The 12440-nt window shown below is 33.4% G+C and overlaps 1 protein-coding gene across 2 annotated transcripts in view; it reads right to left on the bottom strand.

The window, feature by feature from the left end:
- LOC127720010 (mitotic spindle assembly checkpoint protein MAD2B-like) overlaps positions 1–11640 on the bottom strand; it is a 31053-nt gene extending 19413 nt beyond the window's left edge. The window contains exons 1-2 of one of the 2 annotated variants that reach the window (XR_007990578.1): positions 11538–11627; positions 7310–7428 (exon numbers count right to left, since the gene is read on the bottom strand). Coding sequence is in view for 1 of the 2 variants with exons in the window: in XM_052226420.1 (XP_052082380.1) it covers positions 7310–7428; positions 11538–11571 (153 nt within the window). In the remaining variant the exon portion in view is untranslated. Of the gene's footprint in view, positions 1–7309; positions 7429–11537 lie in introns of both variants that reach the window. The other variant, XM_052226420.1, reaches the window with a different exon arrangement.
- Positions 11641–12440: the final 800 nt, after the last annotated feature.

The following is a 12440-nucleotide window of genomic DNA, read 5'->3' as shown; positions in this document are numbered from 1 at the left end:
TGTAAAAGATTACAAAAATTTACAAAAAATTGTTAAAAATTGACTATTAAGGGCAATAACTCCTAAAGGGGTCGACTGACAATTTTGGTCATGACAACTTATTTGTAGATATTACTTTGCTGAACATTATTGCTGTTTACAGTTTATCTCTATCTATAATAATATTCAAGATAATAACCAAAAACTGCAAAATTTCCTTAAAATTACCAATTCAGGGGCAGCAACCCAACAACAGGTTGTCAGATTTGTCTGAAAATTTCAGGGCAGATAGATCTTGACCTGATAATCAGTTTTACCCATATCAGACTTACTCTAAATGCTTTGGTTTCAGAGATATAAGCCAAAATCTACATTTTACCCCTATGTTCTATTTTTAGCCATGGCGGCCATCTTGGTTGGTTGGCGGGGTCATCGGACACATTTTTTTAACTAAATACCATAATGATGATTGTGGCCAAGTTTGGTTAAATTTGGCCCAGTGGTTTCAGAGGAGAAGATTTTTGTAAAAAGCTAACGACGCCGGACGCCAAGTGATGAGAAAAGCTCACCTGACCCTTTGGGTCAGGTGAGCTAAAAATGTGGATAGGACCTCATGTGGACACAGATGTTGCCCCCGCTTGCATATCATATAGTTAAAAAGGGACATAACTGAAGAACGGTAAAATTGACGCTACCCAAATTTGAACTTGATCTGAGTTTTGTGGTAATGAGCATTGTGTGTAAGTCTCATAACATTTGGTTGAGGCAAACTTAAGTAGAGAACAGAAACTAAAAATTCAGCAATTTTTCTATTTGTAAACACGCATAACTCTAGAACGGTTGTGTATAAGTTTTATAACATTTGGTTGAGACAAACTAAAGTTAGAAAAATGAAACGAAAAATTCAGCAATTTTTATGTTTATAAAGGGACATAACTCAAGAATGGTAAAAGTGACGCCACCAAATTTCGTACTTAATCTGTATTATGTAGTAATAAGCAATGTGTATAAGTTTCATAACATTTGGTTGAGGCAAACTAAAGTTAGAAAACGGAAACAAAAAAATTTGTACTTGATCTTAGTTTTGTGGTAATGAATATTGTGTATAGGTTTCATAATGTTTGGTTGGGTCAAACTTAAGTTACAGAATGGAAACTAAAAATTTTGCAATCTTTCGATTTATAAAGGGGCATAACTCAATAATGGTTAAAGTGAAACTACCCAAATTCAACTTGATCTCTGTTTTATCAGTGGAAGTCAAAATTTAACATTGCATTGTATAAAGCATTGATTGTAGTTGATTCAACTATAATCATGGACAAAGGAAGATAACTCCAATTTTAAAAATTACTTGATATTGAGAAGAAAATAAAAATTTTGCAATTTTTCCATTTCTAAAAGAGCATAACTCTAGAACGGTAAAAGTGACGCCACCAAAATTCAAACTTGATCTGTGTCTTGTGGTAATAAGCATTGTGTATAAGTTTCATAACATTTGGTTGAGGCAAACTAAAATTAGAGAACAGAAACGAAAAATTCAGCAATTTTTACATTTGTAAAGGGGTATAACTCTAGAACGGTAAAATTGACGCCACCAAAATTCAAACTTGATCTGTGCTTTGTGGTAATAAGCATTGTGTATAAGTTTCATAACATTTGGTTGAGGCATACTAAAGTTAGAGAACGGAAACGATAAATTCAGCAATTTTCCATTTGTAAAGGGGCATAACTCTAGAGTGGTGAAAGTGATGCCACCAAAATTCAAACTTGATCTGTGTTTTGTGGTAATAAGCATTGTGTATAAGTTTCATAACATTTGATTGAGGCAAACTAAAGTTAGAGAACGGAAACGATAAATTCAGCAATTTTCCATTTGTAAAGTGGCATAACTCTAGAATGGTGAAAGTGACGCCACCAAAATTCAAACTTGATCTGAGTTTTGTGGTAATAAGCATTGTGTATAAGTTTCATAACATTTGGTTGAGGCAAACTAAAGTTAGAGAATGGAAACAATAAATTCAGCAATTTTCCATTTGTAAAGGGGCATAACTCTAGAATGGTGAAAGTGACGCCACCAAAATTCAAACTTGATCTGTGTTTTGTAGTAATAAGCATTGTGTATAAGTTTCATAACATTTGGTTGAGGCAAACTAAAGTTAGAGAACGGAAACGAAAAATTCAGCAATTTTTCCATTTGTAAAGGGGTATAACTCTAGAATGGTGAAAGTGACGCCACCAAAATTCAAATTTGATCTGTGTTTTGTGGTAATAAGCATTGTGTATAAGTTTCATAACATTTGGTTGAGGCAAACTAAAGTAAGAGAACGGAAACGATAAATTCAGCAATTTTCCATTTGTAAAGGAGCATAACTCTAGAACAGTAAAAATGACGCCACCAAAATTCAAACTTGATCTGTGTTTTGTGGTAATAAGCATTGTGTATAAGTATCATAACATTTGGTTGAGGCAAACTAAAGTTAGGGAATGGAAACGATAAATTCAGCAATTTTCCATTTGTAAAGGGGCATTACTCTAGAATGGTGAAAATGACCCCACCAAAATTCAAACTTGATCTGTGTTTTGTGGTAATAAGCATTGTGTATAAGTTTCATAACATTTGGTTGAGGCAAACTAAAGTTAGAGAACGGAAACGAAAAATTCAGCAATTTTTCCATTTGTAAAGGGGTATAACTCTAGAATGGTGAAAGTGACGCCACCAAAATTCAAACTTGATCTGTGTTTTGTGGTAATAAGCATTGTGTATAAGTTTCATAACATTTGGTTGAGGCAAACTAAAGTAAGAGAACGGAAACGATAAATTCAGCAATTTTCCATTTGTAAAGGAGCATAACTCTAGAACAGTAAAAATGACGCCACCAAAATTCAAACTTGATCTGTGTTTTGTGGTAATAAGCATTGTGTATAAGTATCATAACATTTGGTTGAGGCAAACTAAAGTTAGAGAATGGAAACGATAAATTCAGCAATTTTCCATTTGTAAAGGGGCATTACTCTAGAATTGTGAAAATGACGCCACCAAAATTCAAACTTGATCTGTGTTTTGTGGTAATAAGCATTGTGTATAAGTTTCATAACATTTGGTTGAGGCAAACTAAAGTAAGAGAACGGAAACGATAAATTCAGCAATTTTCCATTTGTAAAGGAGCATAACTCTAGAACAGTAAAAATGACGCCACCAAAATTCAAACTTGATCCGTGTTTTGTGGTAATAAGCATTGTGTATAAGTATCATAACATTTGGTTGAGGCAAACTAAAGTTAGAGAATGGAAACGATAAATTCAGCAATTTTCCATTTGTAAAGGGGCATAACTCTAGAATGGTGAAAGTGACGCCACCAAAATTCAAACTTGATCTGTGTTTTGTGGTAATAAGCATTGTGTATAAGTTTCATAACATTTGGTTGAGGCAAACTAAAATTAGAGAACAGAAACGAAAAATTCAGCAATTTTTCCATTTGTAAAGGGGTATTTCTCTAGAACGGTAAAAGTGACACCACCAAAATTCAAACTTGATCTGTGTTTTATGGTAATAAGCATTGTGTATAAGTTTCATAACATTTGGTTGAGGCAAACTAAAGTTAGAGAACGGAAACGAAAAATTCAGCAATTTTTCCATTTGTAAAGGGGTATAACTCTAGAATGGTGAAAGTGACGCCACCAAAATTCAAACTTGATCTGTGTTTTGTGGTAATAAGCATTGTGTATAAGTTTCATAACATTTGGTTGAGGCAAACTAAAGTAAGAGAACGGAAACGATAAATTCAGCAATTTTCCATTTGTAAAGGAGCATAACTCTAGAACAGTAAAAATGACGCCACCAAAATTCAAACTTGATCTGTGTTTTGTGGTAATAAGCATTGTGTATAAGTATCATAACATTTGGTTGAGGCAAACTAAAGTTAGAGAATGGAAACGATAAATTCAGCAATTTTCCATTTGTAAAGGGGCATTACTCTAGAATTGTGAAAATGACGCCACCAAAATTCAAACTTGATCTGTGTTTTGTGGTAATAAGCATTGTGTATAAGTTTCATAACATTTGGTTGAGGCAAACTAAAGTAAGAGAACGGAAACGATAAATTCAGCAATTTTCCATTTGTAAAGGAGCATAACTCTAGAACAGTAAAAATGACGCCACCAAAATTCAAACTTGATCCGTGTTTTGTGGTAATAAGCATTGTGTATAAGTATCATAACATTTGGTTGAGGCAAACTAAAGTTAGAGAATGGAAACGATAAATTCAGCAATTTTCCATTTGTAAAGGGGCATAACTCTAGAATGGTGAAAGTGACGCCACCAAAATTCAAACTTGATCTGTGTTTTGTGGTAATAAGCATTGTGTATAAGTTTCATAACATTTGGTTGAGGCAAACTAAAATTAGAGAACAGAAACGAAAAATTCAGCAATTTTTCCATTTGTAAAGGGGTATTTCTCTAGAACGGTAAAAGTGACACCACCAAAATTCAAACTTGATCTGTGTTTTATGGTAATTAGCATTGTGTATAAGTTTCATAACATTTGGTTGAGGCAAACTAAAGTTAGAGAACGGAAACGATAAATTCAGCAATTTTCCATTTGTAAAGGGGCATAACTCTAGAACGGTGAAAGTGACGCCACCAAAATTCAAACTTGATCTGTGTTTTGTGGTAATAAGCATTGTGTATAAGTTTCATAACATTTGGTTGAGGCAAACTAAAGTAAGAGAACGGAAACGATAAATTCAGCAATTTTCCATTTGTAAAGGAGCATAACTCTAGAACAGTAAAAATGACGCCACCAAAATTCAAACTTGATCTGTGTTTTGTGGTAATAAGCATTGTGTATAAGTATCATAACATTTGGTTGAGGCAAACTAAAGTTAGAGAATGGAAACGATAAATTCAGCAATTTTCCATTTGTAAAGGGGCATTACTCTAGAATGGTGAAAATGACCCCACCAAAATTCAAACTTGATCTGTGTTTTGTGGTAATAAGCATTGTGTATAAGTTTCATAACATTTGGTTGAGGCAAACTAAAGTTAGAGAACGGAAACGAAAAATTCAGCAATTTTTCCATTTGTAAAGGGGTATAACTCTAGAATGGTGAAAGTGACGCCACCAAAATTCAAACTTGATCTGTGTTTTGTGGTAATAAGCATTGTGTATAAGTTTCATAACATTTGGTTGAGGCAAACTAAAGTAAGAGAACGGAAACGATAAATTCAGCAATTTTCCATTTGTAAAGGAGCATAACTCTAGAACAGTAAAAATGACGCCACCAAAATTCAAACTTGATCTGTGTTTTGTGGTAATAAGCATTGTGTATAAGTATCATAACATTTGGTTGAGGCAAACTAAAGTTAGAGAATGGAAACGATAAATTCAGCAATTTTCCATTTGTAAAGGGGCATTACTCTAGAATTGTGAAAATGACGCCACCAAAATTCAAACTTGATCTGTGTTTTGTGGTAATAAGCATTGTGTATAAGTTTCATAACATTTGGTTGAGGCAAACTAAAGTAAGAGAACGGAAACGATAAATTCAGCAATTTTCCATTTGTAAAGGAGCATAACTCTAGAACAGTAAAAATGACGCCACCAAAATTCAAACTTGATCCGTGTTTTGTGGTAATAAGCATTGTGTATAAGTATCATAACATTTGGTTGAGGCAAACTAAAGTTAGAGAATGGAAACGATAAATTCAGCAATTTTCCATTTGTAAAGGGGCATAACTCTAGAATGGTGAAAGTGACGCCACCAAAATTCAAACTTGATCTGTGTTTTGTGGTAATAAGCATTGTGTATAAGTTTCATAACATTTGGTTGAGGCAAACTAAAATTAGAGAACAGAAACGAAAAATTCAGCAATTTTTCCATTTGTAAAGGGGTATTTCTCTAGAACGGTAAAAGTGACACCACCAAAATTCAAACTTGATCTGTGTTTTATGGTAATTAGCATTGTGTATAAGTTTCATAACATTTGGTTGAGGCAAACTAAAGTTAGAGAACGGAAACGATAAATTCAGCAATTTTCCATTTGTAAAGGGGCATAACTCTAGAAGGGTGAAAGTGACGCCACCAAAATTCAAAATTGATCTGTGTTTTGTGGTAATAAGCATTGTGTATAAGTTTCATAACATTTGGTTGAGGCAAACTAAAGTTAGAGAACGGAAACCAATTTTGGGACGTATGTATGTACGTACGTACAGACGGACAAGGGTAAAACTTAATGCCCCCTCCGCTACGGCAGGGGCATAAAAATCATCAATATGTTTGGAGAAATGAAAACAGATGCAACTCAAATTCCAATAAAATTCATGTTTTCAAGGGGCATAACTCTTATAAAAATGATTGGCACTGATTTTCAAAAATGTCTGAGACATTGATGATATCAACTTATGTTATATGATTTATAAAAATCTGGCAAGAACTGTACAAATGAGAGGGCTAACAAGACTAGACAGAATAACTGACGCCTGGTTTTTTTATGTCCCCCCCCCCCAACACGTTGCGCAGGTGACAATAAACAAATATTGATTCCTATATAATTCAGCTATGAGCACTTATGTCCTACATCCTGTGGATACTTATATTTTGGCATTGCACAAGGTCATTTTAATCAAAACTGTTTTTGACATCTTTACACTAAATCCATTTGATGTGTACTGTCAGAATGATTTAAGTCTTGGAAGCATAATTTATGAATTAGTTGTAATTGGCTTTGAAAAAGCTTTTCAATAACTGCCTGTACTCTGATACATGTATTGGTACTTTGTGTATTTAGTCTTTTTATTTATTGTTTTTTGGGGCTTTGTATTGATCTAATGAGTCAATCCCTTTTCTTGTTCTTGTGTTGTGATGTAAGCCCACTGTGTTTGGTAAGGGGGGATTGAGTGATTGCTAAGATGTTTAATTCTACCATATTCTGTATGTGCCTGTCTGAAAACAGGAACCTGTTATTCAGTGATTCATTGACACTCATACCACATCTTCTTATATCTATCTACTAATTGTTGTAGGTCTCTGTTTTGTTTGAATTGTTTTACATTTTGTCATTAAGGAAGGTCTTTAATAGCTTACCATATGGTATGGGTTTTTCTCATTGTTGAAGGCAGAACAGTGATCTACAGTTATTTACATATACCATGATGATATAGTACATCATTTGGCCTCTGATGGATAATAATCTCATTGGCAATCATACCACATCATCTTATTTCATATTTTATGAAATTTGATACCAAATTGCTTATAGCTCTTTACATACATGTGTATAGTATTGTAGTTACTTACAATCACAGTATGGTACTACATGTACTTTGCTTACTTTGACAGGAACATTGAATTTCTTTTTCTTTTCAAACACTCCAGCAGGGTAAAGTTCTCTGGTATAAAGTATACAGTGCATTGCCACCTCCAGAAATTCACAAAATATGTCAGCTCCAACTGGAAAGAAAATTATACATCAAATCATTTTGACAATGTGTTTGGCCACTGAACATGTTGAATAAAATTTAATTTGGAGTGAAAGAAAAGTTCACCCATTCACAAAAAGGAGGTATACTAAACAAATTAAACTATCAAAATAGTTGACAATTCTAAATAGACAAATTAAAACACATAAAACATATTATTTCCAAATTTCAACTGGCTTATCCCTGAAACAAGAAAATTCTTCCTCACTAGTAATCAAATGACTAGAAAAATAACTATCCAAATCAGACGGAATTAAATTTTGAACTCTGTTGAGAACTTTATATGATTTTTTTATAGCCTTATTAACTGTAGTAGAAATTGGTCTTTCTAGTTGACTTGACACATCTACTGAATTGACACTTATACCAATCTTTTTGGGACAACTAACTCTGATATGCCCGAATAGAACATCTGAGGACATACTTAGGCCTGAGTTAGGGAGGCCTGCTACAAAAGATTCCGACAACAAATGTAGGAGTGTTAATATAATACTAATATTAGAAAAAATATTTGAATCTTATTCGTTAATAAAGCATTAATGTGTTATCATATGTTCAAAATGAGTACTAAAACAGTTCATCAATGTATGGATCTAAATCACTAGTGTAATCATTCCTGGTACAAAATCACTAGTGTAATCATTCCTGGTACAAAATCACTAGTGTAATCACTCCTGGTACAAAATCACTAGTGTAATCATTCCTGGTACAAAAGCACTAGTGTAATCATTCCTGGCTCGACAACATAGTTGTTAACCATTCTACATCTACATCTACATTTACATCGAATGAGGATCCATCAGCACTTTGATGACTATATGTAGGTGCATTGCAAATAGACACTTATTAAAATACAACAAATTTATGAGTGCAATAATCAAAAATAATTTTGTGAAAAAATAAAAAATAAACCCATTTACATATTTACAAACAGGTTAGATATCTAAATGTACTGACTTTGGATCAGTATTTTAAATTTATCCAAAGAGTTAACGCTGATGATGTTTTGTGGAAGTGAATTCCACAGTACAGCTGTGAATGGAAAAAAGCTGTACTTGAAGTAATCTGTTCTGGAGCTGAATGTTTGGTATTGAAGTGAGTTGGTGAATCTGGTGTTTTTGACTAGCTGTGGTGAAAGGTAAAGGTTAGGATCTACAGCTATAAGTTTGAATGTGATTTTGTTCATCATTGTTATTCGATTGATGTTTCTGTGAGTTTCAAGTGACTTCCATTTAAGATGGTCAATCATGGAAGTGACACTACTGGTGTTATGGTACCTGTTGGTGACGTAGCGTGCTGCCCTTCTTTGTACTTTTTCCATGTTGTTTCTTTGTTTTTGGGAGTGAGGAGACCAAACTGGAGAGCACTATTCTAGGTTTGATAGACCAATCGTATCATAGATTTGTAAGCCAAACTTTTTGTTTCTTCCGGGTTATTTTTAAATTTCTTTTTAAAAAGCCCAAGATCTTATTTGCTTTAGCAGTGATGTTGTTAATATGGGTATCCCATGACATGTTGTTAGATAAGGTGATACCAAGATATTTTGCAGTGTTGACGGATTCTAAAATGCGGCCTTTTAATACAGTAATGTTTGAATGGTGACTGTGATCTTGTTACAGTGAGAGCATTGCAATTTTTCTTTGTGGAATTTGTTCCCATTTGGCTAGGCAGTTTAGGTATAATTTTGTAGGATGGTACAATCTTGATGATTTGTAATTGTTCTGTTTAAAATACAGTCATCTGCGAACAGGCGTGTTTGTGATGTTACTGTTGCAGGGAGGTCATTAATGAAAATCAGGAAAAGTAGTACCAGTGGACCCAAGACAGAATCTTGAGGCACCCCACTGATCACAGGCATTTGACTAGATACCTCCCCGTCAAGGACAACCTGTGGCTGTTGGGTTCTATTATTAACCCTTTCACCGATGAATCACGCATCAGACAGCTGACAATGAGTCCTGGTTTACTGGGATTGGAATTCCTCTTTTACATTTCCCGCTGAAAAACATTGGGAACACGAAATATCTTTCTTAGTTTAATGCCCAGATGAAAGAGTAAACATGGAGCTTCCATTTGTTGAAAACCGGGTCAAAATCAAATGAAATTTAAGGATTTTACTGAAATTTGAAATAAGGGAACATTTTTTTTGAAGGAATTTTGAAGAATTGAAGCCAGATTGGTATACTTTTTTTACATAAAATACAGTTTTATGTACAAAACACTTGGAATGGACATCGTTCAGTGTAAGGAATGTTTACAACCTTGTTAAAATTTTCAAACTAATACCGTTTCAAGTTAAAAATTTATGATTTTGGGTCAAAAAGTTGAATTTCGTTAATTTCATCTATTTTAATGCTGAATAATAGCAAATTTTATTATTTTTCAAAACATAAACAAAACTGTGTCCATAGTGTAAGTGAATAAAATAAAGACATAAATAACTACAGACAAGTTTTTATTGATATTAAATGTGAAGATATCCCACTTGTGTCACAATAACCAGGGAAGCCATCGTCTCAGAGTAGCTTCTGTCAGGGCAGCTATCGGTGAAAGGGTTAAGGAAGGCTGATACCCAATTCCAGGTATTTCCCCTTTTATGCCATAATTATCCATCTTCCTTAATATTTTTTTGTGAGGTACCTTGTCAAATGCCTTGGAGAAGTCTAAAATAATAAGATCAGTTTGTATGCCATTCACAGCTGTTAGACAGTTGTTATACATTCCTTTGATGTGTTTGAGCTTTTGATTTTGCTATTTGCTTAGGGACTGTCTGTTTAGAATTTTTCTCAGAGTTTGGTATTATTGTTATTTTACTTTACACTAGTGTGAACATTTCTTGGATGAAAAACACTGATGCAGGACGCGATGGCCGTACTGCCATGACCTCCATAGGATGTATCGGCCATACCTTGAAAAGATGTAACTGCCATAGGACAATATCGTCCATACTTTGTGAAGACGCGTCATCCATCGTTTTTTTTCAGAATTCTTATTTATAGAGTATTTAGATATATACATGTAGAAGGTTATTATAACTTGTAAATGTATTGTGATGTTTTTACATTATTTGTCATTTTTTTATTTGTTATACACTTGGAATACGCATTATGTATACTATCATGTATATCATAAATGTGTTTTATCTAACATGTCTAATAAAAAATTATATTATTTTCTAAATGGATGTTTAATATCGTGAGTAAAACAAACTGAAAAAATAAAACAAATGAGAATGAATATCCAAAATGGGAGATTAGTTTGTCATGGTTAAAACACTAAGTTTAGTTTGAAATATAAAACAATGTAATCAGAATATGATTAATTTAAAAAAAAATTTAAGAAGATTTTTAATTGCTCATTATTATTTATTCTTTTTTGGTGAACATAAGTATTAATTATGCTTTTGTATAGAAATTGTACAGGAAATACAAATCGAGATCACAATAATTAAAAACACAGCACCCAAGCTGAGCTCAGTAGATACAATCATACATTGGGTAGTGTTGTATTATTATATTTCATGTTATAACCTCAACATGCTCATTGGAATTAAAACTTAAGGTATGGACAATACGTAACCTCTTTACAAGGAATGGACGATACGTCCCATGGATGCTGTGGCGGTATGGCCGACACATCCTATGGACTTCAATCCGTCGTCATGGAAATATATAGCCGTAGCATCTCGAAAGCAAAAACACTAGTTTACTTTGTCCATTTTTTACATAAATCAACTAAGCAAGTTTTACTTTTTAATAGTTTATTCAAATACCCCCAAAAATACCAAGCCCCATTTATATTTCCCCTTAAAAAAATAAATTGCACTGGCGGAATCTAACCACTGTTACACTTGTGTTATATTAAGGTATAGGGGGGAATTTCAGAGACAATTGTCTGTGTCAGGTATCCTAAAAAGTTGTTTTTGTTATAATTTGTGTTGCCCTTTTAACTGTTTTAAAACTGAAAATTGGGAGCTCGAGAGAAGATGACAAGGGACAAAGTAACATCATGTTTGGCGGAAACTGGTCCCCATGTGATGGAGTGGATACTGTAGTCTGTTTGTCTAAAAGAGATATGTACTGTAGGCATTTTGTAATTCTCCAGTCTCTGTCATGATTATTTCTAAATTATTTTTGGAAAAAACTTCGTCTGCAAAAACTGTACGATGAAAGGGAGATAACAACTTCCGGTTAAACAATACGATTAATTACCATGTCATTAATATACAAATTTGCATAAAGTAACGGCCTGTATTTCTGCTCTGCTGCAGGCAAATAGATATGATTTGACATCCAGCTTAAATGAGGGTGGTAAAGGGGGGTCTTAACACGGAAACACTTGAAATAAAAATCTCAAAAACGTTGCAAGGAAAATAAAAATCTGGAAAAACGAAGCACGAGAAGTAAAATCGTAAATATTAAGGAAAAAGGTACTAGAAGTTATTACTCAGCCGTTCTTAGAGATCATGCAGTCATTATAAATGAACATAAAGACCCTGCGGTCACCGCTAGTTGAAATTGATTTGAAAAAATATTATTCATAGTATTTTGATGGACTTTTGATATTTAAATACATACCATATATATACAATATGCAATTATTCAAATGCAGGACAAGCACGAGAAATTAAGAGTACCGACACAAAACACGGAAAATAAATAAGGGGAAACACGAAGCATGCACATCGAACCAAACACGAGAAAACGAGAAATAATACGTAAAAACACAAAAACACGTGAAATAAAAAGGCCGAAAACGTTGCACAAAAATAACCCTTTACCACCCTCTTAAATGGGAACAAAATAGCATGTGAAGATAATGTTAAACTGCTGACAATAAATATAGATTTTGATTGAAACTTTACAACTCATACGTCTAAAAATATATTCTTTTTAAATAATGATCAATTTCAGACAGTCTAAGACGTCTTATAAAAACTGAAGTCTACAACTGGTGTGCAAGACAAAAGTCGCAGGCTTGACA

Source organism: Mytilus californianus, unplaced genomic scaffold (assembly GCF_021869535.1).
Source record: "Mytilus californianus isolate M0D057914Y unplaced genomic scaffold, xbMytCali1.0.p SCAF_11, whole genome shotgun sequence".
Classification (NCBI taxonomy): Eukaryota; Metazoa; Mollusca; class Bivalvia; order Mytilida; family Mytilidae; genus Mytilus; species Mytilus californianus.
The sequence above is the reverse complement of the archived record's forward strand: the minus strand, read 5'-3'. Positions and strand labels throughout refer to the sequence as shown.